At 38.4% G+C, this 27,961-nt stretch overlaps 1 protein-coding gene and 1 long non-coding RNA gene across 5 annotated transcripts in view; one reads left to right on the plus strand and one right to left on the minus strand.

Annotated features, from left to right (window-relative positions):
• Positions 1-4,702, plus strand: part of LOC141379926 (uncharacterized) — a 30,874-nt gene extending 26,172 nt beyond the window's left edge. The window contains exon 3 of the long non-coding RNA XR_015520825.1: positions 1,828-4,702. This is a non-coding gene — a long non-coding RNA (uncharacterized LOC141379926). The remainder of the gene's footprint in view (positions 1-1,827) is intronic.
• pdlim4 (PDZ and LIM domain 4) overlaps positions 1-27,961 on the minus strand; it is a 65,117-nt gene that overhangs the window by 8,790 nt on the left and 28,366 nt on the right. For 3 of the 4 annotated variants that reach the window (XR_015519656.1, XM_087300159.1, NM_001042696.2), the window contains 3 exon segments: positions 21,455-21,536; positions 9,678-9,877; positions 4,855-5,018 (listed from right to left, as the gene is read on the minus strand). Coding sequence is in view for 2 of the 4 variants with exons in the window: in XM_087300159.1 (XP_087156285.1) it covers positions 4,855-5,018; positions 9,678-9,877; positions 21,455-21,536 (446 nt within the window). In the remaining 2 variants the exon portion in view is untranslated. 4 annotated transcript variants of the gene reach the window in all.

Here is a 27,961-nt window from a genome sequence, read left to right on the forward strand (position 1 = left end):
TATATATAAGTATAGTTAAAAATATGTACCATTTTCCCAAGTGTATATAACTACTACTGTAAGAAAATATCAGAATTCGTAACATACTTTCTGTATTATCTTTGCTTGAACTGAGCCGATCTAATCCTGTTTATATGAATTGAACCTGCTCCCGATCAGGTTTGACCTAGCAGAACCGTTGCTATGACAACAACTCTCGGATCAGCTTTGACGAACGAAACAATCCTGGATCGTGTAAAAACTCAATATCCAAATATCCAATATCCAAAATCCAAATCCAGCTAACTGAGTAATCCACGTACGAAGAACGGACCCCAGTACAGTGAAAAGATGACAACATGGCGGCAACATCATATGAGGCTAAAAGAAAGCGTCTGTTTCCAAAGTCTAGGAAGCAAAAAATAACATGGGTTCAAAATTAAGAAAAAAAAGTTGTTGTCAATTTGGCAATCCACAATTTAGAATTGCAATAAAATAGCAGCGCATTTTCTATTCTGCTCTTTCGTTTGCATAAAATATTGAATTTTGCTCATTATACATTTATTAACATCTTTAAAATGCTTAACTTTTTAGATTCACAGACATTGTTTTGCCACGTTATTTAAAATATGTGGCTTAGAAATAGCTATTAACTTTTTATTTTTTTGGTGGGGGCAGTGAAAACTTTGACAGGGCAAGTAAAAATATCAACCACTGGCCTGATCAGCCCAGTAGAAAAAATCCTTAGCTATGAACCCTGAATATATTCAAACACATGCTTGTTTGTTGTAAAAACTTGTAATAATATCAAAAAATACTAATACAAAATACTAGTCCTGGTGTATTCTGGGAAATTTTTATACCACTTGGTTTTGAGTTCGGTCCTGAAAAATCTATCCCTTCCCCTTAGCCCTACGCCTTCAAGCTAAAGAGAATTGACGCACCCCAACCCCTTCACGTGAACGCGCAAAAGGGAAGGATAAAGGGCGGAGAGGTAGAATAAGGATTGAGCCTAAATCTCATTCCACGCAGAACAACCACACTTACACAATCATGCCTAAAACAGCTTTAAAAGGAGTAAATATTGAGCTAAATCTAGGCTTAAACAGCTACTCCCGTCTTTCCGAGAGCCCCTGTTTAACCCCAAACACAGAAATCTCCTCAAAAGTGTGCTTAGCAGCTGTTTCTGGAAATAATATCCTTCACACTTCTCCGTGAAGCCGTAGCTGATATCACGGGTGTGTGTTAGCTTGAAGGCACGGCTGGGGCTTAGCCATATAGACAAGTACACTGAAACATTCATTGAATTTACTTAATTTATTTTAAGATGAGTGGTTGCAAATATGTCCCGATCAGGTTTTTTTACCCTTGAGTCTGAGTCAGTGGATTTTGAGTATCTACCGATACTCGATCTGATAGTCTGCATGCAGACCCGGGGATTAAGGGAGAAATCCTCATTTAGTGTTTATATGAACACAATTATCTTTATAATGATATAAATTGTGGTTGTGTATATGACATTACGGATAACAAATGCAGCAGGGCATTAAATTACTGTTTATTTCTTTGCATTTTAACTTTGTAAACTATAAAATCATGCCTCTCCTCATGGTTTGTTGGCCACGCCCACTCCTGCCCTTTGCTCACAGAGCTCCGCCTATTATCATGCATCTTTTTAAACAAGTTCTGAGGTAGAACTAAACCGAAAGTGGGGGGTGTCATAACCCTTTAAACACCATTTGGGAAATATATATATAAAAAAATAAATATTTTGACGTCCACTTTAAACTGTTTGCAACCCGTTACCTTAAAAATATTGAGTCAGTCCAATGAATCATTTTTTTTCAGTGTATGAAGCACAGCTGTCAAAAACTCTTCTCTATGTAATGCTGTGTCTAAAACCAAACCGGCGTAGCATGAGCTCAGCGGAGAAAATCACTGACTGCTGGATGAGGAAACATCCGGATATTAATGGTAAGTGTTACAATGGTGCCCGCCTCCGTCATCCGACTGTTGTTGTGCCAAAGTGAGATCATTAACTCCGCGTTATTCCCAAAGACTGCTGGGACAGGTTACAACTCCCAACCTGTCAACCAATACCACTAATTACACATTTAAGCACTTGATCCCTGATCCCCGCGGCTCCATGGGGCTTTAATTCAGCGTGCGAGAGATGCTATACTGAAGTCTGCAACCCTCCCTATGGGATCTGGCTTAGACAAAACACATTTTACGGCTTATGTGACACAAAGCACAACGTTCTGCTGGGGCTTTAAGTCTACAGAGCCATCTGGAATCCAAACGAATGCAGAATCCTGGGCAGTACATTTACTGAATGCTGTATTTTTTTTTTTTTTTTTGTGTTGTACAATGTTGGGCACGTTCCTATAAAAGAGTTATTATGGGGGCTTGTGAAAGCAACATACGGTTATACTAAAAAAAACTTCTTCTTGTTCCATCTTTTTCTTCTGAGACTATTTTAGGAACGCATCTCCTCCTAGACCGTTCATACTACAACTACCAAACTAACTCCAAACCTTCAAACTAAACTGAATTAAGTTGCTATATCTTTTCCAACTGATCCGACTTACGGTTTTCCCAAAACTGACCCGGAAAATTCTAAAACCTCCCATTGACTTAACATTGGACCAAACTTTGTGACCTCAAAACTTTGTGCCAGACTGTCATAGAGACTTAAGGTTACACATATTTAACTCAGACTATTAATCTGCCAATCCCTGATGACCGTTCAACTTACTGGCCACACCCTAGCAACCACTTACAGCACCCAAGCAACTGTCCCATAGACTTCCATTGTAAAAAAATCTGCCCTTGACTTTACATTGGACACACTAGCAACATACCAATTCATACTGTCAACATACTAGAAACATAGTAACAAACATAGCAACATTTAATAATTAATGCTAAAAACAGGTTAGCAACATGCTAATACTAGAACTATTATCATTTATGCTTACAACTGCCTAGCAACCACTCAGAACACCTCAGCAACCACCTAGCAACACCTAGCATCCACTCATAACACCTTAGTTACCGCCTAGCAAGACCTTAGTAACCACAAAGTAACCGCCTAGTAACGCCTTAACAAGCAACTACAACAAGATGGCAACCACCTAGCAATGCATAGCAATCACTTGGAACACCCTAGCAACTTTCTTAGCAACACCAGCAATCCCTTAGCAAACCACTCAGAACAACCTAGCAACCCCTTAGCAACCACTCAGAACATCTAGCAACCACCTAATAATGCCATTGCAACCATTCAGAACACCCTAGCAAATGCCTAGCAATGCATTAGTAATCACTTAGAACACCCAAGCAACACCTTAGCAACCGTCTAGCAAACACTTAGAATACCTTAGCTACTGCCTAGCAACACCTTAGCAACCTCTAAGCAACATCTCAGAAACCTCGTAGCAACACCTTAGCAACCACATAGCAGAGCTTTAGCGAACTTAGCAACACCCTAACAACTACCTGGAACACCCTAGCAACTGCTTAGCAATGCCTTAATCCATCAAAATACCCTAGCGATGCCTTAGCCACAGTCTAGCAATCACTCAGAACACCCTAGCAACCGCCTAGCAACAACTTAGCAACCACTCAACACCCTAGCAGCGCCTTAGCAACCATTCAGAACACAATATCAGTGCCTTGGCAACCATTCAGAACACCCTAGCAGCGCCTTAGCAACCACTCATGCTAGCAAACAGGCCAATTTATGCTAAAACATGCTAGCATGATGCTATTTCATACTAGCAACTGCCTAGCAACCACTCAGAACACCTTAGCAACTGCCTAGCAACACCTTAGCAATCACCTAGCAACACCTTAGAAACTACCTAGGAATGCCTTAGCAGCTGCCTTGCAACCACTCAGAACACCCTAGCAACACCTTAGCTACCACCTAGCAACGCCTTAGCAACCACTCAGAACACCATAGAAACCACCTAGCAACACATCAGCAACCACATAGCAACACATTAGCAACCATTTAGCAAAAGTTAGCAACTGAGTTACAAAATTATACTAATTACCAGGGAGAGTAACTATTGCGCTACTTTAAAACAAATCTAATTTGTCAAATACTAACAACATATCATTCCATACTAACAATATACCGATCCATACTAAAACATAATAACTAACATACTAATCATACTAGCAAACATAAAGTGTGTGTGTGTCCATAGAGTTTTTAATTGGTGAATGTCATGATCTAGTGTTGTATCTAATCAGTGCGCGTTCGCTCGTTTATGACTTAAACGTGTGGCTTTGGACGGCAGAAGAGGATTGTAAAATTTCTAAGCTATTATGCTAATGCTAGCAATCTGGCAGATCACCTACTGCACCTTTAACTCAACAAAATATTGTTGCTGATAATAAACAATTATAATTGTCTCATGATATGTTGTCCTGGAAATGTCATGACAAAGACATGTTATAATGTGTTTATGTCAAGTTGTCATAATGTAAACATCTCAAACAATGTCACCTTTGAATTTAAAATAACATAACTGAGCTAATGACACTTAATGACAGCTGTCATAAGCATGCATAAAATATTCATGCTAAGAGTTTCATGAATATAAATGTTTCATGACCGTCTTATAAACTCTCCTTTCAAGTAAAGTGTTACCATAAATGTAAAATTGATGTATAATCCCAAATGTTTACTAAAAATACAAGTACATAATTCAACAATAACACTGTTCTACTGCTTCTTGGATATTTAAATAAGAAAAAATTGACAAATTGTGCCTTTAAATCAAACAGAGAAATTGGAAAAACAGGACACCACTGAGAATTCTGACATTTATACTGAACGTGAAGTAAATAAGTGACTCTGACCCCCATCCTCAGCTTCCAGGATTCCCTGCAGGTATTTAAAGGAGCCGGATTGTTTGGGAGCTGAAACCGGTTCCTCATAGTCCAGGAGCATCCTGTAGACGTCAGACTGTGTGTCGAAACCGTTGCGGTTGCCTGATGAATTCACTGGCGGCTCAGGGCTAAAACTAAAGCAAAAAAAAACCCTATGAAACATCTGCTATTGTCAAGCTTTATCCAACCAAACACTTTTCAACGCAACAAGTTTTTTATAAAAGCGTCAAGTACATCTCTGAAGGAATGAAGATGTTTTAAAACTCAAATCCAACACGTTTTTGTTTATCAAATACTTCCTGTAAAATGTCTTGAAACAGTAAAGCTTAACATTAATATTGTAATACTAAACTTGCCACTGCTATGGTCAGAATTTAATTAATTACCTTGTTTGTTTAGTCTTAAAATTGCAGCTTAACAGTTAATGAAATTGAATTTAAGTAGTTTCACGGCTTTTAGGTTTGAGGAGTTCCCATCAAGATATTTTGTATTAAATATCTGTCTAATAGATGTCTAAAAGCTGTTGTCTATTAGATGTCTAAAATATGTTGTCTAAAAGATGTTTAAAAGATGTGGTCTAATAGATGTCTAAAAGCTGTTGTCTAATAGATGTCTAAAGGATGTTGTCTAAAAGATGTTTAAAAGATGTTGTCTAATAGATGTCTAAAAGCTGTTGTCTATTAGATGTCTAAAAGATGTCTAATAGATGTCTAAAAGATGTTGTCTAATAGATGTCTAAAAGCTGTTGTCTATTAGATGTCTAAAAGATGTTGTCTAATAGATGTCTAAAAGCTGTTGTCTATTAGATGTCTAAAAGATGTCTAATAGATGTCTAAAAGATGTTGTCTAATAGATGTCTAAAATATGTCTGAAAAATGTCTAAAAGATGTTGTCTAAAGATGTTTAATAGATTTCTAAAAGATGTTGTCTAATAGATGTCCAAAAGCTGTTGTCTAATAGATGTCTAAAGGCTGTTGTCTAAAAGATGTTTAAAAGCTGTTGTCTATTAGATGTCTAAAAGATGTCTAATAGATGTCTAAAAGATGTTGTCTAATAGATGTCTAAAAGCTGTTGTCTATTAGATGTCTAAAAGATGTTGTCTAATAGATGTCTAAAAGCTGTTGTCTATTAGATGTCTAAAAGATGTCTAATAGATGTCTAAAAGCTGTTGTCTAATAGATGTCTAATAGATGTCTAAAAGCTGTTGTCTAATAGATGTCTAAAGATGTTTAATAGATTTCTTAAAGATGTTGTCTAATAGATGTCTAAAAGATGTCTGAAAAATGTCTAAAAGATGTTGTCTAAAGATGTTTAATAGATTTCTAAAAGATGTTGTCTAATAGATGTCCAAAAGATGTTGTCTAAAAGATGTTTAAAAGCTGTTGTCTAATAGATGTCTAAAAGATGTTGTCTAATAGATGTCTAAAAGTTGTTGTCTAATAGATGTCTAAAAGCTGTTGTCTAATAGATGTCTAAAAGCTGTTGTCTAATATATGTCTAAAAGATGTCTGATAAATGTCTAAACGATGTTGTCTTATAGATGTCTGAAAGATGTTGTCTAATATAAAATATGATGTCTAACAAAAGTCCAAAACCAGATTTCACATGTCATTTATTCATGTCTATTTGATATTCATGCTCTATTTGAGTCTATTTTAGGACTAATTTCAGGTTTTAGATGTCTTCTAGATTATCAATGACAGCTCAAATCTAGTCTTGTTTTAGCCAAGAGTTTCCATAAGAGTGATCGGTGATCTAGTGTAAGTATTAGAAGAATTCATAAACAGTGGATTTGTCATCTTCACTGTAAACAGCAGGCTTTACAAATCAACCAAACGGTTCTCGATCACTCTTATCTAACACACTAACACCGCAGATGTTGCCTAAAGACTGTTCACTTTATCCAGTCACCGTACTGTGTTTGGGTTAGAATTGATTAGCATGAACTCCTTTTTCTGCATAGCAGCAGGCTTGAAGAGCTGTAACATCTTTGAGTCTGAAATGTTTATTGTGCTGTGAGTGAAGACAGGACCTGCGCGCTGGAGATTTCCATCATGGGAAAGATCCTCCAGATCGCTTCCTTGATAAATCACCGTGTTTCTCACAGCCGTGTGAGTATCATAAATATCCCTTTCTGGCAGCTGTTCCCTTGCAAAACCGGTGTTTGGCTAGATGTTTGTGTACAGTTAACATGAAATCAGAAATGACCTTATTTACCTTGCGCTCTACTTCTGCTTTAAAAGAAATGTGTTTGTCCTGATTTTGTGCTTGTGTTAATTAGCGATGGGAGAAATGAAGCATTCGAAAACAGGCCAACAAGAGACTCATTACAACGTCTAAAACACCTAAAACTGAACCCAGACCAGGTAAAAAACCTGTTCAGCGATTTGGGGTGATCTCAATCTTCATTGATTGCATACTCCACCAGTAAGAGCAGAGTGAACAGCACCCTTCTGCTTAAAATATTGCAATGCACACAACATTATGTGTAACAGAGTTCAAGAGGATAAATTGTTGGTGTGCATCTGTGATCACTACAGCAAGTCTTTGTGATTGTCAAAAGCTGCGGTATCTAGGCGAATGCCAGCAAACCACCAAAAAGCAGAACCACATCCAACAGGAGTAACTGCGAGCGCAGAAGGAAGCTGTCTGAAAGGGATGTCCGGGTGTGAACCTCGATTCTATGAAAAAACATAAAACCACAGCTGACCAACTCACTGCAGAATTAAATGTGCACCTCAACTCTCAAGTTTCCACCAATACTGTTGGTCTGGATCTCCACAGATCGGGCTGCTATAGCTAAATCTTTGGTCACTTGTGCCAATGTCAAACATTGGTTTCAATAGCCGCGTTTCCATTGACGCGCCTAAAGCGAGTGAGCAAGTGCAAGCTAGGGCCAGTCGTGTTTCCACAGTCACTTCCCTGGCCTTGGGGACAGCGACTGACCTTTTTCGACCCACCGAATACCTTCGGCCAAATCAAGCCAGCTGGGGCTTCAGGGCGGAGTGAAAGCAGAGGCAAAGTTCTTAAAACTGATGTACGCAAGCGCAACTATATAGGCTAGCCTATTTTTTATTACTTGTTCTTATGGCCTGAAACACTTGACGATTTCTTACAAAAACCAAATAATATGCAACACCAATACTGTTGGTCTGGATCTCCACAGGTCGGGCTGCTATAGCTAAACCTTTGGTCATTTGTGCCAATGACAAACATTGGTTTCAATAGCCGCGTTTCCATTATCGCGCCTAAATCAAGTGAGCAAGTGCAAGCTAGGGCCAGTCGTGTTTCCACAGTCACTTCCCTGGCCTGATTGGGCCAAAGCGGGGCTTCCTTGGGGACAGCGGCTAGTCTTTTTCGGCCCACCGAATACTTTCGGCCAAAGCGAGCCAGCTGGGGCTGCAGGGCGGAGTGAAAGCAGAGGCAAAGTTCTTAAAACTGATGTACGCAAGCGCAACTATATAGGCTAGCCCAGGGGTGTCCAAACTCGGTCCTGGAGGGCCGGTGTACTGCAGATTTTAACTCCAACTTGCCTCAACACACCTGCAAGGATGCTTCTGGAAAGCCTAGTAAGAGCTTGATTAGCTAGCCAAGGTGTGTCGGATTGGGGTTGGAACTAAACTTTGCAGGACACCGGCCCTCCAGGACCGATTTTGGACATGCTTGGGCTAGCCTATATTTTATTACTTGTTCTTATGGCCCGAAACACTTGACGGTTTCTTAAGATAACCAAGTAATTTGCAACACTCTCAAATAATTCCCTAGGAATTACCTAAAATAGGGAAAAATGTATATGTTTAAGGACTCTCTGCAGACTGTTTGACGGCATCTACAGAAACAAAGATGTTATAAAATACATTTTTTTTATACAGAGTTATTATCAGAGAAGTTCTGTGGTTTTATATTATGGATGGAGTGCTGGGTTATCCCTCCATTTTTGATGAGACCACTCGATGTACGATGCCAACAGTTGGTCGTCAAGTAAACAAATATAATCTATATGCGTATACACATATAATGTAATGCTGTACAAAAACGTGTAATTTCGGATGTCTCCTTTTTAATCATGTCATGATGCAATGCTGTGCTTTATCAGCCTGATTCTGATTTGACTTTCTTTTTCCCGCTGAACTGGGTGGGTTGTGTGACGGGTTGTGGCCTGACAGTGGAAACGCAACATGATTTCGGCCTCTCAAGCTACTGGCCTAGCCCCATCCAAGAAAAGGCCTAGCTTGCACTGGCCCGACAGTGGAAATGTGGCTAATGGTGCCAGCAAATAAACATTTTGGGCTGTGGACAACGTCAGCATTGTTCTCTGCTGAGTCCACCTTCACTGTCTTTCCCACATCCAGGAGAGTTATGGTGTAGAGAATCCCCAAAGAAGCGTCCCACCCAGAGTGATGCATGGGGGTGTGGATCAGTGATGGTTTGGGCTTAATATCATGGCATTCCCTACACCCAATACTTGTGATAGATGGGCGCGTCCCTGCCTACTAAATCATTCTGGAGGACCATGTGCACCCAATGAGTCAAATATTATATTCTGAAAGCGGTGGCGTTTAGCAGAATGATAATGCAACCAAACACACATTAAAAATCTATTTGAAAAGTATTAAAACCACTATGGAACAAACCGTATTAAGGCCTTCAAAATATATTATAACTTATGGTAAGCTAAGTGCATTTACAGATCATACTTTCAGTTTAAAGTTTACACTATGGTTGTAAAAGTCAATTCTAATGCATGTTGTGCAGTGTTTGGAGAGCAGCCCTCAGTGATGTGAATGGCGGACCTGTGAGGAGAGCCCAGGCTGAGGCCTGACATCTGCTTCGGCAGGGCACCGTTGCCGTTGTTGTGGGAATAAAGTCCTGCTGGGTTGTTGTACACTGGTCTGGATCCACCATTGTTGTAAGGCACAGCACCAGTGATTGGGCTCTTGGGCGACGGACTTTTGGGAGTTGGACTGTAGCCACTGCTGATTGGTCGGAAAGTCTGTAAAAAGGAAAAAGAAAAGATGCTAACTTTTTTTATTGTATTGTGACGTAGTTCTTAGAGAAACAGAATAATGAATGAGAAAAACAGTGGGCGTGGCTTGTTTTTCTCTACTGTGAGCTGATTGGATGGGCAAATGGGTTTGGGAGAGTTATTACAACCTAACAGATTCCTCCTGCTCACCACTTCAGTATATTGTCAAAACTGACAGCTGGAAGGGGCGTGGTTCAGTATGTTAGCCCCGCCCAACACCTCAAACAGAAATAATGTAATAATATACCTAAAAAAAAACCAAGGAAGTGCAGTTTTTAGATTTTAATGCTAGATTAGACAAACAATTTTCTTTTTCTTAAAGACACGCGCAGATGAATTGTTCACCACAGAACTAGCAATGTGAGCTAACAAAATCAATATGGTTAGTTTCATGAGTTCACACTCACAGATATTTGACTGAATAAAATATGCGTTATTGGCATGCTGTCCAGGGAGAGGGCTCTGAGCTCGGGAAGACACCCTAACTCGTGTTATTCCCCTAAACAGGATAGAGAGAGATTGGGTCCGAGCGCAGTGTCTAGCCCGGCTCCAGAACACTCCCCCCTCAGATTTAAGTAGGTATTGGGTTTAATAGTGTGGAGTTGGGGTGGTGGAGGGACGCTGAAGTCAAAAGAAAACAGAGGTATGATGTGTTTGACTATTTAGGGGTTTGGTCTGGAGCTGATTGGATAATAGAATGATTGTGATGAATTAGCCTCGTTAAGGATTGTGCTCCTCCTGAAATTTGTTTATAAAACATCACTTTGATTTCATGTGTACTTTCAAGTCGAAACAACAATTCTTAAGGGTTTTTTTGGAGGCAACTTAATTGTTTTATGTTCAACCCTTAAAATTGTAAAAACAATTAGTTAACTCAATCGATTTGTGTTGGGACAACTTGAAGGAGTTGTGTGGAATTTTTTACACAGGCTGTTTGCTAAGTTATCTCATAAGAAACAAACTCGAGAGACTGTGAGAACAGAACGCATCCTGTGAAAAAGGAGATGCTGCGTTTCTGCAATGGTCACATGATCTTCACGCGTTTTTAACAGACAATTATTTAAACATTACAGCATTCATACATCGATTTTTTGTTTTTCCTCTTCACAATTTCTACTATGCATCATGACCTTACAAATATACATTGCACAATACAAATAAAACAAATTTTAATGCAAATTTCAACAAACATAACAACGTAAACAAATGTACAATTAGGTTCCCTCCAAACATCTCCAGAATTGTTTTTAATAAGTCATTTTTACAAGCAAAAATCTTTTTTTGCATATATATTAAAGTGTATTAAAGGTGCCGGTGATCTGCCTAATTTGTATTCGTTAGCATATCTTATAACACAGTCCCTCCCCTGCTGTCCGAAGCCACGCCTGCTGAAATCATGAACGCGCACATTAAAGATGACAGCCACCCGCTAGATCACGTCATTCGCCAGTTGGAAACTTATTAGTGCTTTATAATACTACAATTCCCTATTGAAAAACTATTATATCTAGCATGTTTACAGTTGTCTAGCAAGCAAAACTTGTCATACTGTACAATATTGCATGCATGCAAGGATCTCTGCTCTCACTCTCTCAAAAGCTTTGTCCTAAAGCCACCACTGTAAGATTAGTGGTTGGCCTGCTGTGTGCAGGAATCACACTTATTACTAAGCCATACTTACATGCTATTTCAGACCGGATAGTCAGAGTAGCGGTAAACAATATAGGCAGCGCGTCACAGGCTGTCATTAGCCCCTTTCAGACAGTGATACCAGTAAATATATGGAAAATTTCCGTAACGACTTTACCGGTAGATTAAAAAAAGTGATGTTCATACAGACGAGGACGTCAAGGAATTTTTCCGGAAAAGAGCATTTGCACATCCATTCCACAATACCGGTAAATTCTGACATCATTTACCAGAAATGAGCTCTAAACGGCTGCGCTTGTATTTGTAAAAATTTGACTACATCACAAACTCTGTGGATGATCAGTATTGTGAACAACTCCGATGAAAACAAATAGAGAAACACTTTCGCATGTCGAGATGTACATGATATGTGTGTGTGCTGGCGCTCATGGGCTGTTTCACGGGCACACGCAAAGCTTGAAGGTAAACAAACAACAGCTTATTATAAGCATCTTATCGATAATTATTTACACGGTTGGCATTAAGATGAACATATAAACGTTATCTGACTAACATCTAGCAGCTAAATGTCTGGAAAAATATTCAAAGGCTTTTATTCTCATAAACCGCGCGGAAGTTAACGCATCTGACTGTTCTGATTGGCTAAAGCAGACGTCTCACGTCAGCACGTTCTAGACGTGCACGTTCTTTCCGGCAATCTTCCTTCTGCATTCACACAGCGCAGCATTCCGGCAAATTACCGGTAATCTTACAACTTCTCTTTGCCGGAAAATAGACAGAACGAATTTACCGGTATTTTCAAAAAGGGCCTGTACACACACACATAATTGCCGGTAATTTTCCGGAAAGGTGTGTATGTGTGAAAGGGGCTTTTGTTTAAAAACGACCCAATGTGAAATATAAAACCAACTTCAGCTCAGTAAAGCGGGCTAGGCGGAATAGCGCTATTTACTGATGTTTTGTTGTTAAACTAAATAAAAATCGACATTATCGATGCTGTAAAAGGCCCTTATGAAATTGACTACAATAATGGGTCATTTGTTTACATCACTATAGTTTTTTTGTTACTATAGCAACTGTAGAATCACAACAACAGATTAATTCAAGTTTCTGCTATAGTGTGGGTCAAAAACAACTCTATTATTTACTATTAGATAATTACTATAGTATTTGTTTCATATGGTTCACAACTAAAAATTCCAGGGGATGAAAGAATATCCTGCCTGAACTGTGAAGACTTGTTGGAGTCAAGCACGACCCGTTAAACAGCCTCTGACAGGTTTACAGATCTGACATGCGCTCAATAAACAGCTTACTCAGAAATATGTAAATATTTCCTGTTGCACACAAATTCCCATCATGCATGTTTGCCTCTGGTCAGCTTTGCTTTGATTGAATCTAGCAGCAGCCATTATCTGGCATCAGAGCTTCTTTGCAGCTGGAGTCAGAGTATTTTGTTGTTGTTACTCTTGTTAGTTTGAAAAAGGCCGCGCTGCAGCTAAATTAAGCTCTCACTTCACCTTTCAGTGCTTAATCAGTTCAATTTAAGGGAGTGAAAACCATATTGAGTAATTGGATTAGACTATTGGCATCCTGGTCAAAAAAGATAAAAGAATTCAGGATATAAATGCACTACTATGTCAATCAATACTTGCTTCACAGACATCAGAAATAAATCCACAAAGCTTGAAATCTGTACTTTTAAATGAACCGAGTGCACTTAAAAAACAGAGGTCCGTTGGTTTTGTAATTTCTAAGAAACGAATGCGACGTCTAGTTCGTCCTGTCAAACGCACATCACATGACAGCAGCAACTACTCAAACCCCCACAGGCTTGTAAACAGAGTCACTGTCATTTCTGGAGAAGATTAACAATCTAGATCAAGTTGTGAATCACTTTAGAAGACCAGCGTGACCTGGGCCCGGTTTTTCAAAAGGTGTAATCCGGATAAAATTGATCCGGATTTAGTAATCCTGTTTTTGCGATCCGTGATCGCGTAATCCACCTTACTTTTTGAGCCAGTTTTTCAAAGCAACATTGGATTGGATCAATCTGATCCGGATAGGAACTTTTCAGGATCACTAAATCTGTATTACCAGTGCTCAATCACAATGTAGATGGATAGATAGGCCTGTGTAAAGAGCAACAAGTAGAATAGCCAGTGTGGGGTCAATATAACTTTTATTCTTATTTGAAATGAAAACTAAGAAAATTTAATAAATAATAAAATAATTATAATAATAAATATTAAAAGCAAGAAAAAACCCACCTCATCCTCTTCCAGCAGTCCGCTCATCTGAGATCTACAGCACTGTACATTGAGGATATTCATAATACATTTTAAATATAGATGTATTGAATAAAAAAGACAATGTTTAAACCTCCACAATAATGTCAGACTTCCTTATCTGATGTGGAGGGAGCAGCTTGTCTGAGCGTATTCTTTTGGAGGCAGATCTCAAGTGTGGTCTTGGTTTGCTGCAGTTTGGTCAGAGTCAGTTGTTCCTTTGCCAGATTTTGCAATTGTTGAAAGTGATTTAAAAAATCAGGCATTGCCATTCTTTGCATTTTTTTGTTATTCTGTAATCTTTGCATGCATCACTAATAAATATTCTAAACACAAAAATATTTTCCATTGTGATATATATATATATATATATATATATATATATATATATATATATATATATATATATATATATATATATATATATATATATATATATATATATCAATTAGTAACAGAATAAATTGTAATTGTATGTGTATATATATATATATATATATATATATATATATATATATATATATATATATATATATATATATATATATATATATATATATATATATATATATATATATATCAATTAGTAACAGAATAAATTGTAATTGTATGTGTGTATATATATATATATATATATATATATATATATATATCAATTAGTAACAGAATAAATTGTAATTGTATGTGTATATATATATATATATATATATATATATATATATATATATATATATATATATATATATATATATATATATATCAGTTAGTAACAGAATAAATTGTATTGGTATTGGTAAATTTTGACAGCTGTTTGGGGGGTTATTTTATGAGGCCAAACTCTTTCTATTTTGCTGTAGGCCTATACTGAAAGGCTGAATACGTTAAAGCCTATACTCACTATAGCCTGACAGATGAACAAATAAAATTAAAACCTTATGAATAAATAGTATATCTCGTAAAATACTGCATGATCCAAATATAGTTTTATTTAATATTTTTTTAAAGTTTTCATTACATTTTGGGCATGAAATCCACGCTAAATCCACCCTTCTGATGGGATCAGTTTAATCCAGGTTTTTTGGATCAAAGTGACCCAAATCCTACAAAAAAGGTCTGAAAAACCCAAACTAAAGGTTTGATCCGGATCAAAACCAAGTTTGGATTACGTGATCTAATCCGATTATGTAATCCGTTTCTTCTTTTGAAAAACCCATTTTCAAGATATGATCCAATCCCTTATCCAAAATCCTAGTGGATTACTTTTGAAAAACCGGGCCCTGATGATCATTATCCAGAGGATGATGATATGTAGAGCGGCCATAAATGAGGTTGGTGTCGTGATCTCGTTTCTTTTGAGTGCACATCTGCATTAGATCGAGCAACCTGAAAAAAATGCTGATTTTGTTTGATTTGGACGTTTAGAAATGAAACTTATGAGACAGCTGTTGTTTATTTTTATTGGTGGATCCAAATATGTAATGTAATTGTAAGCTTGGCTATCAGTTTTAGACAACACAATCTCACGGCAATTCGTAACTTTTTGATATAGTGGCTAATTCGTATGAATTCGTACAATCTAATTCATACAATTTAGTATGATTTGCTCATCATCACCCAATGACGGTTGGGGTTAGGGGTGGGGTTAGGTGCCACGCCTCCTTTTTAAAATCGTACATTTTCGTACGATTGAACTCGTACGAATTCGTACGAATTAGCCACTAAACTGGCAAAACGTAAAATACTTACTTTCGTCGTGAGATCAGGCTGGTTTTGGAGGATTTCCCCATTCAGACAAAATGCCCAAGCATACTGCTCGAGAGTTTCAAAGATAGCCGCAGAGTAAAAAGACTTGCTCTAAATGGATTTTTCACTCAGGGTTGTTTATGCTAATGAGGGAGAGATGGTCATTGGTGGGCGGGGCTGTCCCCCTCTGATGACGTGTACAAAGGGAGAATGTCAATCAAAGTGTTTCTGCAGACTGTTTTTAATCAAGTTTGATTATAAAAAGTAGAAGCAATTCATTGTTATCATTAGAAGCTGGATATATTTAAACACTGCTGCCACACAACCCCTTATAAAAGAGATTTTTGCATAATAGGTTTGCTTTAATGTTTAACAATAACTAGTGCAGCTCTGGGAAATAAACAGAGAGGCCGAGCACCTCTTGGAAGTAAAATTGAATCCTTCTGAACAAGACCAACAAACAGACGCCAGGCCTGCTATAGATAATGTTTACAGCTCTGTTGAGGAAGCGTCCGCCAGAGGCATTTCTATAGAGACGAAAGTTGGCAGAAATCCTCCTGTTCCTAAGGCATAGCTGTTGCACGCTCCTCTAGTTTGCATGTCTGCCACAAATGGGTGTAACTGCAATAAAAGCGGCAGATTTACTAGTCTACACATCTGGTGTATGGCTTATAAAAGTGCCAGTTTTGTAGTCTAACATTGAGAGCCATTCATTTGTACCTCTCTACCTTTTTAACCATAAATATTCCCTATATAAGCTTGAGTTTTTGGGGTTGTTTAATAAATCTGGATAAGGCTTTTGTCTCATTAAACTGATTTATATAAGCTGTTCTGCAGTGGATGACTGAAATAGCAGCATCAGCGATTGAAACACACTTTCGTTTTACATGCAACATTCATCACTACTCAACGTCTCCAGGGTAATATTACTTGACATTTTCGGGCAGCGATACAAGTCCTGTTTGGTTTCTCTTTGGGTGCTTCTTGTCACGGTAACATTAATTAATCAATTACCAGCTGAAGTATCACAATATCAAGTAGCATTGCGATACTGTAGTTCATGACTCAAATTATAAAGAAAATGGTCAGAAATACTAAACTTTATGTTATAATAGGCCTACTTGAATGTAATTGAGAATTCCCTTAAGGCAAAAAGTATTATTTGCACTAGGGTTGTACGATCAATCGCAATTGAATCGCAATTTGAAACGTTGTGATTAGTTAATCACAAGAGGCTGCAATATAAAATATATATACACTGAAAAAAATGATTAAAAATGATTTCTTGGATTTACTCAATTTCTTTACATTAAGAGGTTGTAAACAATTTTTTTGGGCTGAATTTAAACAAACAAATTAAGTTGAACATTACTAAACTTAATTTGTTTGTTTAAATTCAACACAAACAAATTGTTTGCAACAGTTCTGCATGCAACACTTTTTTCAGTGATGTATACATCAAAACAAGAATAACATCTGAGGTGAAGTGCTTCAAAACCAGTCCGCTAAGCTTCAGAAAATTAAACATGCAAGACCTTCAGTGATGGTGTCGTGAGGCATCGCAGACATAGTATCGGTTGGCATGAAACAAACAAAAAAACGACCCCTAAGTAACATTTTAAATTTGTCAAAATGTAGACAGCGCCCTCTAGTGGATTTGTCATCTGAAACGTACAACAAAATAAACTCTAACATATTTCAGATTTACAAAAGTGTAAACAGCACACTCTAGTAGATTTTTCATCCAAAACGTTCAACAAAACGACCCCTTAGTAACGTATTTCAGATTCGCACAAATGTGGACAATGCTTTCTAATAAATTTGTCATCTGAAACAATAAACTAAAGGACCCTTAAGTAACGCATTTCACAATTGTCAAAATGTAGACAGTGACCGCTAGTGGATTTTTCATCTGAAATGTAAAACAAAATGACCCCTAAGTAACGCATTTCAGATTAGTCAAAATGTAGACAGTGCCCTCTAGTAAATTTGTCATCTAAAATGAACAAACCAACCCCTAAATAACGTTTTTCAGATTTGTCAAAATGTAGACAGAGCCCTTTAGTGTTTTAGTCATCTGAAACAAATAACAAAACGACCCCTATATAACATATTTTAGATTTGTCAAAATGTAGACAGAGCCCTCTAGTGTTTTAGTCATCTGAAACAAATAACAAAACGACCCCTAATGTACTTCAGATACGCACAAATGTAGACAGCACCCTCTAGTGGATTTGCCATTTGAAACGTACAACAAAACGACCCTTGAGTAATGTATTTCAGATTTGCACAAATTTAGACAGCGCCCTCTAGTGGATTTGTCATCTGAAACGTGCAACAAAACGACCCCAAAGTAACTTATTTCAGATTCGTCAATGTAGACAGCGCCCTCTAGTGGATTAGTCATCTGAAACGTACAACAAAACGAGCCCTAAGTAATGTATTTCAGATTTGTAATAATTTAGACAGCGCCCTCTAGTGGATTTGTCATCTGAAATGTGCAACAAAATGACCCCTAAGTAACGTATTTCAGATTTGTCAGAGTAGACAGAGCCCTCTTGTGTATTAGTCATCTGAAACATGCAAAAAAATGACCCCTACATAACATATTTCAGATTCGTTAAAATGTAGACAGTGCCCTCTAGTGTATTAGTCTTCTGAAACGTGCAACAGAACGACCCCTAAATAACGTATTTCAGATTCGCACAAATGTAGACAGCGCCCTCTAGTGTATTAGTCTTCTGAAACGTGCAACAGAACAACCCCTAAATAACATATATCAGATTCGCACAAATGTAGACAGCGCCCTCTAGTGTATTAGTCATCTGAAACGTGCAACAGAACGACCCTTAAGTAATGTATTTCAGATTCGCACAAATGTATTTTACGTTCCACAAAAATGTAAATGTTCTGAATTCACAGCACACATTACAGAGATTGATGCACAATCACAGATGTGCCCTGCTAGTCTAAAATATGAAGTACAAATAAACCAGTCTTATAAACTTTTTGATTTTTATTTTATATATGCCATTTGATTGGTTTTAATCAGGGAGCTGCTGTTTGATAATCACAGTGAAAAATAGTTTGTGGTTGTGTCAAATAACACTATTTTGCAATGCATTTGCTGTACAGTGCAGAATTGACCACATCATGACCTGTTATGTCAACATAATGTAGATTTCAACCACCCAGGAGATGAAGGTGGTGCCAAAAATATCAAAATATTACCTACAACTATAATACAAGGAGTAGTTTGGCATTTCATGACCTTTTAGCTTTGCTGTACTGCATTAATGCTAAAATAAATTCATTTATGAGACTATAATGTTAACCATAAAGGTTACACTACAGTATTCCCAAACAAAGGAGAAATGCACAACAAGACGCCAACAATAAGAAATGCATTCCTGCCAAACAAGAAAAAGGGACGTGCACAACGCCAAACACAACCAATCAGGAGAGTTTTCTCCTAATGTAAACTTTAGCAGAGAAATATTTACGAGGAGCGTTTGCGTCCGCTCATAAATCTGGACCATCATCAGGTTTCGCTGACCTGTTTTACAATGGTATCCCAGCATGCCCTTTGGTTCTGGGTGACTGCCCACAGACCCAGAACATTCAGAGGCATCCAAACCGCTTTGCTACTGCTCGCGGTGGACTGAATAAATCAAAAGTGACCCCGAACCCACTTGTATTAATTAAGGCTTGCTGTGGGGAAATGACCTGTGATTTATGAAGGTTGATATCGACCTGAACACTGCAAGGAAGATAAAGAAGTCGGAGGGAGGACCTGATTGAAACCATATGGCCACTGTTGACAGGCTAAAAGATCCCACTCTCAGCTTCTTACATTCAGGAGCTCGCAGCATTCAAGAAATACATGAAAACATGATTTTTTTTTCTTTTAAGTGGCCTGTGTTGCTCACAAAGAATGTTTATTTGATTGAAAATGCTGTAAAACAGACTTTAGGGCTGTACTACAATTAAAAAGAAATGTTGTTTAAAATTTTATTTAAAAACAACTGTACCACGATGGCCAATGTCACTTTTTCATTGTCCAATGAAAGTGACTAGGATTGGGGAGTCACGGTAGAAAGTGTAAGTGAACAGCGGACGGGGAGAATGGCGGTTGAGGAGGGAGATCGGTAAAAAAACGGATCCGGCGTGTTCCAGGCACATATTAAGCACTGAAATTACTGCAAGATAGTGTTGGAAATACTGTGAAAAAAATGCTCTATTATACAGTATTTGGCAAATATATATATATGAGCAATATCACACGAGTAGCAGTGCGATATAGCTGTATATCAGCACTGGTGGGAGGCGTGCGTTGGCACTAGGCCGCAGGCCAAGTGCCTTAGTGCCCCCACCAGTGCCGATATACAGCTATATCGCACTGCTACTCGTGTGATATTGCATTTATACAACAGTTTGACGGCATAATTGTGTATATAAAAACAAAATCAAACATGGAGAGTCTAAAAAACCCTTTTGTATGAGGAACTACTTTCTTCCACGTTGGATTCAAATCATAAGCTGACAGTTAAACAGCTGAGCGTGCATCTTTTAAGCTTTAGATCTGTAGGGTCTGCTTTTTGCTGGCTGCATGTGGGCGGAGTAATACACAAAGGGTAAAGAGGCTGTACGGGTGCTGATATTACTTAAATATATCACGGCTATCAGCCAATCAGATTTGAGAACCAGATAGAACTGTTGTGTATATATATATATATATATATATATATATATATATATATATATATATATATATATATATATATATATATATATATATATATATAAAGGGTGGCTCAGTGGTTATCACTGTTGCCTCACAGCAAGAGGGTCACTGGTTCGAGTCCCGGCTGGGCCTCCGGGTGCTCTGGTTTCCCCCACAGTCCAAACACATGCGTTATAGGTGAATTAGATTAACTAAATTGGCCGTACTGGACATCCGCTATGTAAAACATATGGCAGAATAGTTGGCGATTTATTCCACTGTGGCGACCCCTGATAAATAACTGACTATGCCGAAGGAAAATGAATGAATGATTGAAATGAGGGCCTTAATATCCCTGTGGATCATAAGTGATAATCGTCAGGGAATGGGCAATTTTGTTCCATTCATAAAAAAATTTCGGTCTCATATTACAAGTCTGAGGCGATTCCCAGCAATGAAACAATACCTCAGTTATGCTCTGGGTTAAAGTACAGCCTCTGAAAAAAATTCTTTGGCTCCGCCACACTCTTGGCCGCGTCTACTTCCATTGGAAATGACGTGACTTGTTCTATCGCTATTCTTACAGATTTTCACCCTTCATACTTTCCAGTGGCCGTGGCGAAAGCCGCAATGACTTACATCTCTGTATGAGGCACACACATCTGCTCTGGAAATCACTGAGACACGCTCTGTAGACCGACGTTATGACATACAGCCACCAAATGTGAATGTGATTTTACTGGAGAATTGAGCGATGCCTCAAGTGCCAGGATCAAGAACTATTAAAGACCATCTGTCTCATTTGCCCCAAAATGGCTGAGATTTGAACAGTGTGTTTTTCATGACAGAAACATTGACAAAATTCCTCTCATGTTGCCTCGCTTGCAGTGGCAAGCCGCAGACTTTGAAGATGTAGGATCCTATTATACACCAAGCACAATGTGGTGCCAGGAATATCGCAACACTCAGCACTAATAATGCATCATTTTTCCAGTATCGTGAAGCTCTACTCTGGATCAGCGTCTGCTTAATGCCTTGAATGTAAACGACGCGGTTTCTAAGAGTGTCTTCTGAAACATCAACAGTGATTGTTTGAAAGCATCCCATCATGCATTAAATGTAAACACACAGCATGTATACCTGTGAATCAGACTCCAGTGTTGGGCTGAATGGACTTGTCTTGAGTTCTTCCATTCCAGTTGGAGACCAAGCCTTGCCAGATCTATAAAACACACACACATCCAAACAAGAACATCTCTGTGAGTGAAGCAGTACAGCTGCAAACATTAATTTGCATTACACTTTTCGAAAAAGAAGTAATATTTTAAGTTAATTTAATGACGTGTGCTTGTGTAATGCTGAAATATATTTAATTTAGCTGCATGTGACTGGGAAAATATGAAATATTGAGTATTGCGATACTTCTTTCCATATATCAGCAGAAGCTATTTTTATTAGCTATTTGTTTAAATCATTTATTTATTTATTGATATTAAGATAAACATGTAAAAGATTTTTTTTCAGATCTAATTCATTGTAATTCAGTCTTAAATACTGTGTCAGGGTGCAGAGTCTATTTTAATGACCTAAGCGCAAAGTCTAAAGCGCATGGTGCAAAAGCATTAAGGCCATGTCCAAATCCACTTTTGCTATTTCAACGACAGAAAAATACTCTCTGCGCTCCGGCGCATGGTCTAACGGGGTTGTGCTTATTTTTTTTAATGAGTTCTGGGTGTGTTTGAGCATATTGTTCATTAAACCAATCAGAGTCCATCTCACATTGCCTTTAGGAGTCGGTTGCGTCGCACCATGGGGCATTTGCTATTTACATGCCGGACTTTGTAAGTCTAAAACTGAACGCATCACTAGAGAGAAAACAGTTAAACAGAGCATCTGCAGCGCGAGGATAAAGAACGAGCCTCCTCCATTCGGCCTCTTTACTTTTTCTTTACCTTTTTACTTTACTCCTTTACTTTGGTGGAAAAGGACACGGTGTAAACTCACTCCACTGAAGACATCCATTAGTCTACATATTTGATTTAGTTTATATAATAATTTGTGTAAGATTTTAATCCTTTGATTGTTTTCATCTGTAATGATATTTGTGTGTTGCTGTACATCCTCTGTAGTAAGCAGTGTGTAAGTGTTTGGACCTGCATAGGCGCATAACTAACGCACTGTGCACTGGACTTTAGGGCAGCTTTTAGTTGGTCAATGGCGCGGTCTATTTCAATTCATCAAAATAGCAACGAGCCAACAATGAGCCTTAACACACCTCCTTTATAGACCAGCACACCCATGAGTCCAGAGTGGCACAAATGGATTTGCCTTTTAAACAACATAGTGTAAAACATGAAAATCAGGGTTGCGCTGGTCTGAAAACAGCAACAAATCACGCCAAACATATCTTGCACCTTATTGCGTCAGGTGTATGATAGTCTTTAAAACACTGAATATGTGAAAGCCTCATCAGATATTCTGAATCTGATTATTAGAAATTAAAACTCCATTAAACAACACTTGGGAATTATTTGAAAATAAATTAAATAATATAACAGGGAGTCCAAGGAGTCTTAAAAATTTTAAAAGTTGATAAATCAATTACTGTATGAAAACATTAAGGCCCTTAAAAAGTATTAAAGTCTTAATTGCCTTTTTACTAGGTCTTAATTTTTTTTCAAGCATTGTCCAAAGTGTTTTCGTCGAAAAAAGCATAAATATATTTATTTTTCTACTAAAATTAACAACGGTGTGCTCGAGCTACGTGATTAATTTGGACTGGGGTGCGTCCGGCCAAGCTCCTCCGCCCGGGTAATGTCACACAATCTGCGACAAATGCAAGGAGGTGATGCGGCGTAGAGCTCTGCATTCCCGCACCCGACCAGATTTCTGCAGCGCAGGAATAAATTTCCAAACAAAGCGCAGGAGCGAATTAATTTTGGACGGGAGCGGGCCATCTAGCAATATCGCTTCCGACTCCCGAGCGAGCGAGCACGCGTATGTATGTGTGAATGAGACAGCACAATGTTGTGTTTAGCTTGTTTGTTGCTGTGTGCGTGTGCGCGCACAAATTAGAGGTGTGTGTGTGTGTGTGTGTACGTGAATGAGAGACAGAGCTTTGTCTGTGTGTGTGCTTGGTGCTTATATGTGTGTGTGTGTGTGTGTGTTTTTACAGACAGCTTGTTATAGGCTGTCTGGACTCTGTATAGCTGGGATCAGGCGCGGTGGGTAGAAAACGGGGCGGGTCAGGCAGCGGGACAACAAATGCTGAATATAAACGGGAGCGGTCGGATTCGGGCTAAAACCTGGCAGGAGCGGGCGGGAGCGGGATTCAAAATTTTGTCCCGCGCAGATCTCTAATGTGACGGTCTCCACATGTAGTGAAACCATAGAGCGAAACAGACAGCAAAAGGGGAAAGTTTGCATACTCCTTGTTGGAGATAGACGAGTTTAAACAGTGGCTAAAGCCTGTCGCTGAAAACAACCACGTAATTTATTCCTTCAAGCTTTCTTTCTTCCGAGCTTATCTGAGTTCTGTTGCATGGTTGTGCTCCATTCATTTATTTAACTACAACTGTTTATTAACAACTGTTTATCAAGTTAAAGGTTTGATAGTGATTAGATGAGGTGGCGATGAGGTCTTAAAGGGTCACGAAACACCAAAACACATGTTTTGAGCTGTTGACAGTCGTATATGTGTCCCACACTACTAAAAACACTATTAGGACACCTATATTTCACTAAAAAGTGTAAATTGGTTGTTTTTGTGTTATTTCAAGCAAATTCGTACTTCCGGTTTGAAACGAATTTTTGAAGCTGCGTCACGGTCATGACATAATAGCATGTATTCCAGCGTGCAGACTGGACGTCTGTGCCAGAGTGAGTCTTATTACGTCTTACAGTGTGATGCATTAATGCATGAGTAAAGCTTGGTTCAAACCAATCAGCGCGCTCTATTGTGCAACTTCATTAATATTCATTACTGTCACAGTGTTTAGACGACAGAGACGCCACGTTGTGTTGGCAAAACAAGCTTGAAGTGATGCTTTTATAGTTTGCTGCAGTTAAGTTTTGTTTTCATTTTCTCTCTGTGAGAGCGCAGCTGGCGTCACGTGTGGATTAACAGTGTACGCGACGCTCGACAACAATAACTTACGTGTCTAAGGAGGAACATTGTTTACCTGAGAGCTGTTCTCATCTGCAAACGCTGAGATCCGGATTCGCTTGTAGTCTCCTCTTAATAAAGACGCGGCTCTAGTTGCTGGTGATTGTCCTGTCTCTACAGATTTGGTAAGTGAGCAACCAGTGCTCTTTGTTTATTCAGTTTTTTTCTATTGAACTAACTATTGCACCGAGTGTAAACATGTTAGCACCACAACCAAACTTTAACTTCGTGTAGAATTTTCACCGCATTTTGTGACCGGAATAACACACGCGGCTTTCTGACGCTACCTGCCGTGTGCATCTAAGTTTCCGGGAAATGCTGAGTTTTTTTTCTCTCATTCGCCGTGCGGTATCAAACATTGCATGAAAAATACACGCTTAGAGCAGATCCTCGAATCAAATATCTCGTTTGTCGCGAGGGGCATGATTGAATTCCCTGAATGAAAGAGCCAAACTGCAGTTAAAGTCCACCATTTAATAATTTGGCAAATAATTCGACTACAGATGTCCATGTAGGTTAAATACCATCACTTTCTACTGTGTGTGTGTATGTGTGTGTGTGTGTGTGTATTTTGACTCTGAAACTCGCGCGTGCCCAAACAGACACTCCCACACCATCCCACTTTTCTTCCTCTGACACTCCCCCCTAAACAGAGCTGGACACGCCCACTTTTCTGACTTTTCCAAAGTAGAGGTGTGAAAACACCCTGCTGAAACGAGGGGGTTTCATGGCCCTTTAAATTATTCGGAGAAGGTCTTTAAAAAGCCTTAAAAAGATATTGAAATTACCTTTAATAATTTTGAAATAATTTTGCAAACACTTAATTGAGAATGACTCAGTTAGACAATAAGAATATGAGCAATAAATGTGATTGCTTATCCTGAATAAATCATAATGCAAACTAACAAAACGAAATAATGTGATGGTCAAATCAAACAGAAAAGCTGATTTAGAGCATCTTTAGAGCAAACGACAGAACAAAGCGAGTGGTTTTCCTGCACTTACACCTACACCAACACACATCTGAGCAACAAAGAGCGCTCTGTGGTTCCTCCATGATGGAAACTTCATGAATGCTCCCCTTCTGAGTTGGCTTGCATGTGGCAGAATGAGGCAATGACTTCGAAATGAATGTCAAAGTCCATCTGGATGTGCCTGATTAAAGCCTGTTCTCCATAAACCCACTCAAGCTCAAGAGCTCGTTTCAGTAGGCTAAACATCATGTACTGTGTATACAGTAAACCCACACACACATGTGTTTGTGCTGCATGTATGGCGGATGGTTTAACAACATTAACTGATCAGCCATTCGAGATTTTGCTTTTTATGCTATACAGAGAGCATATGGATTTACTACATTCAAGGTAAGTGGTTGCAATCAATTAATATTGGCTGAATTTACACAAACAAATATAATTTAGTAATGTTTAACTTGATTTGTTAATTTAAATGTCAGCCCATATAAATTGTTTGCAATCACTTACCTTAAAGTCAGTTGAGTTACGCCATGACGCATTTACTATTTAAACATCGGACTTACACAGACTGTAAGTGTAACGCTTTACTAGTGAGAAAACGGTTAAACAGAGCATCTGCAGCGCGAGGATAAAGAACGAGCCTCCTCCATTCAGCCTCTTTACTTTCTCTTTACTTTTACTCTTTACTCCTTTACTTTGATGGAGTAAGGAAACGGTGGAAACTCACTCCACTAAAGACATCCATTAGCCGACATATTTAATTTAGTTTGTTAAGCGCAAAGATTTGTGTCAAAACTATTTCCAATTTCATTTCCAGCAAAGGAATAAATGAACAATAATAATGAGTTCTATCCAAACACACAACTTATTTACTATTTCCAAATCTCAGCGTGGATATCTTTGTTTTGGTTTTGTTTTTTGTCCATGGACCGCAAAACCAATGATCAATTATAATTTAGACATTCATACATCATCTGAAAGCAGATGAATGGTTTGGTAGGATTTAAATTATTGGCCAAGATACTATGATCAAGATGGTCAAGATATTACAAACTATCTTAAATCTATCATTTATAACCTATAAATATGGAATCTAAGAGTTAAAAAATAATCAAAAGTGCAGTCGGTGATCTGCCAAAATGCTAACCGCTTAGCATATTACCTTTGGATGGTGGGGAGGGACTGTGATTTAAAGCCACGGCTCCTGAAAACGCGAACGTGTGCACCACGTCACAACAGCAGACAACCCAATAGTTCATGTCATTCGCCAGTTAGTTAGTGTTTGGCCAGCGGCGTGCAGGAATTACATTTATTTGTTTAAAGTCTCTGTGAAATTCTAATAACGTATTTTAGATGTTATTATCAATATGTTAAGTGTCATGATCACCAGCCATCTAACCTATGCAGATCGCTAAAAAAACTACACATCTGACACCACATGAACTACAACTACCATGATGCTTTGCACCTATCAACACCCGCTACAGCTGGCAATAATCCGGACACTCACACATACACACACAGGTGAAGATCATTCTCACTGATTACCAGGACTGTAAACAGAGCACACACACACACACTTCTGTGCTGAGTCTTGTTCACTGTTAGTCTGTACCTTTACAAAGCGTTTCCTTGTCTAGCCGTTTTTGATCCTAGTCTTGTTTTCTTGTGCATGTTGTTTGCCACCTGTATCGACCTCTCCGTCTGTGACTATGACTACATATCTGGATTACACCTATGATACTGATTGTACCTGTTTGACCGTTGCCTGCCTGACCATTCTCTGTTTAATAAACTGTACACGGATCCATTTTCCTGCATTCTTCAGTTACATTAAGGATACTTATAAGCTAATGTGCTCCAGAACAGCATCAAAATTAGTGTTAAGAAAAAATAAAACTGATATAAACATGTAAAGCTTGTAGTTTGTCACTTCCGCCTATTTTGATCAATGACTTTTTGAGGTCACCTCCTACTCAAATTTCTCATTAAACCTTTTGACCACTAGTATCTGACATGCCCCGCCCCTTCTCATTTGCATTTCATTTGATGCACTTGCCACTCTCACTGGCAGAGCTATGATCAAAATAAAACGCTATTGGCTGTTTTTAATGGGAGGAGCTACTCTATGTCCCGCCCTCTATTTATTTTTTAGTTGAGATTGCATCAAATATTGAATAAAAAGATGCACATTTCACAGCATTTTACGGGAATTTCCCAGAAGTCTAAACAACCGAAAGGGCACTTGACAAATAAACTCTTTTATCCCAAGTACATCAACAGTGTGAAGTATTGTCTGTTTGTGAACGAGAGGAAAAAGAGCGAGGCAGATGTAGTGGGCAGAGATGACGCACACAATGGACCATGTTCTTTCCGCACTTTCTGCATTTATTATCTGTCAAGCAATTCTAAATGTGGCACATAATTATGCGTTATAAAGCTGTTCAAAGTCTCTGTCTCCTATCAACACAACAACGAGACACAAACAGAGCAATGGAGAAGGAC

This window comes from Danio rerio, chromosome 21 (assembly GCF_052040795.2).
Source record: "Danio rerio strain M-AB ecotype USA chromosome 21, GRCz13ab, whole genome shotgun sequence".
Classification (NCBI taxonomy): domain Eukaryota; kingdom Metazoa; phylum Chordata; class Actinopteri; order Cypriniformes; family Danionidae; genus Danio; species Danio rerio.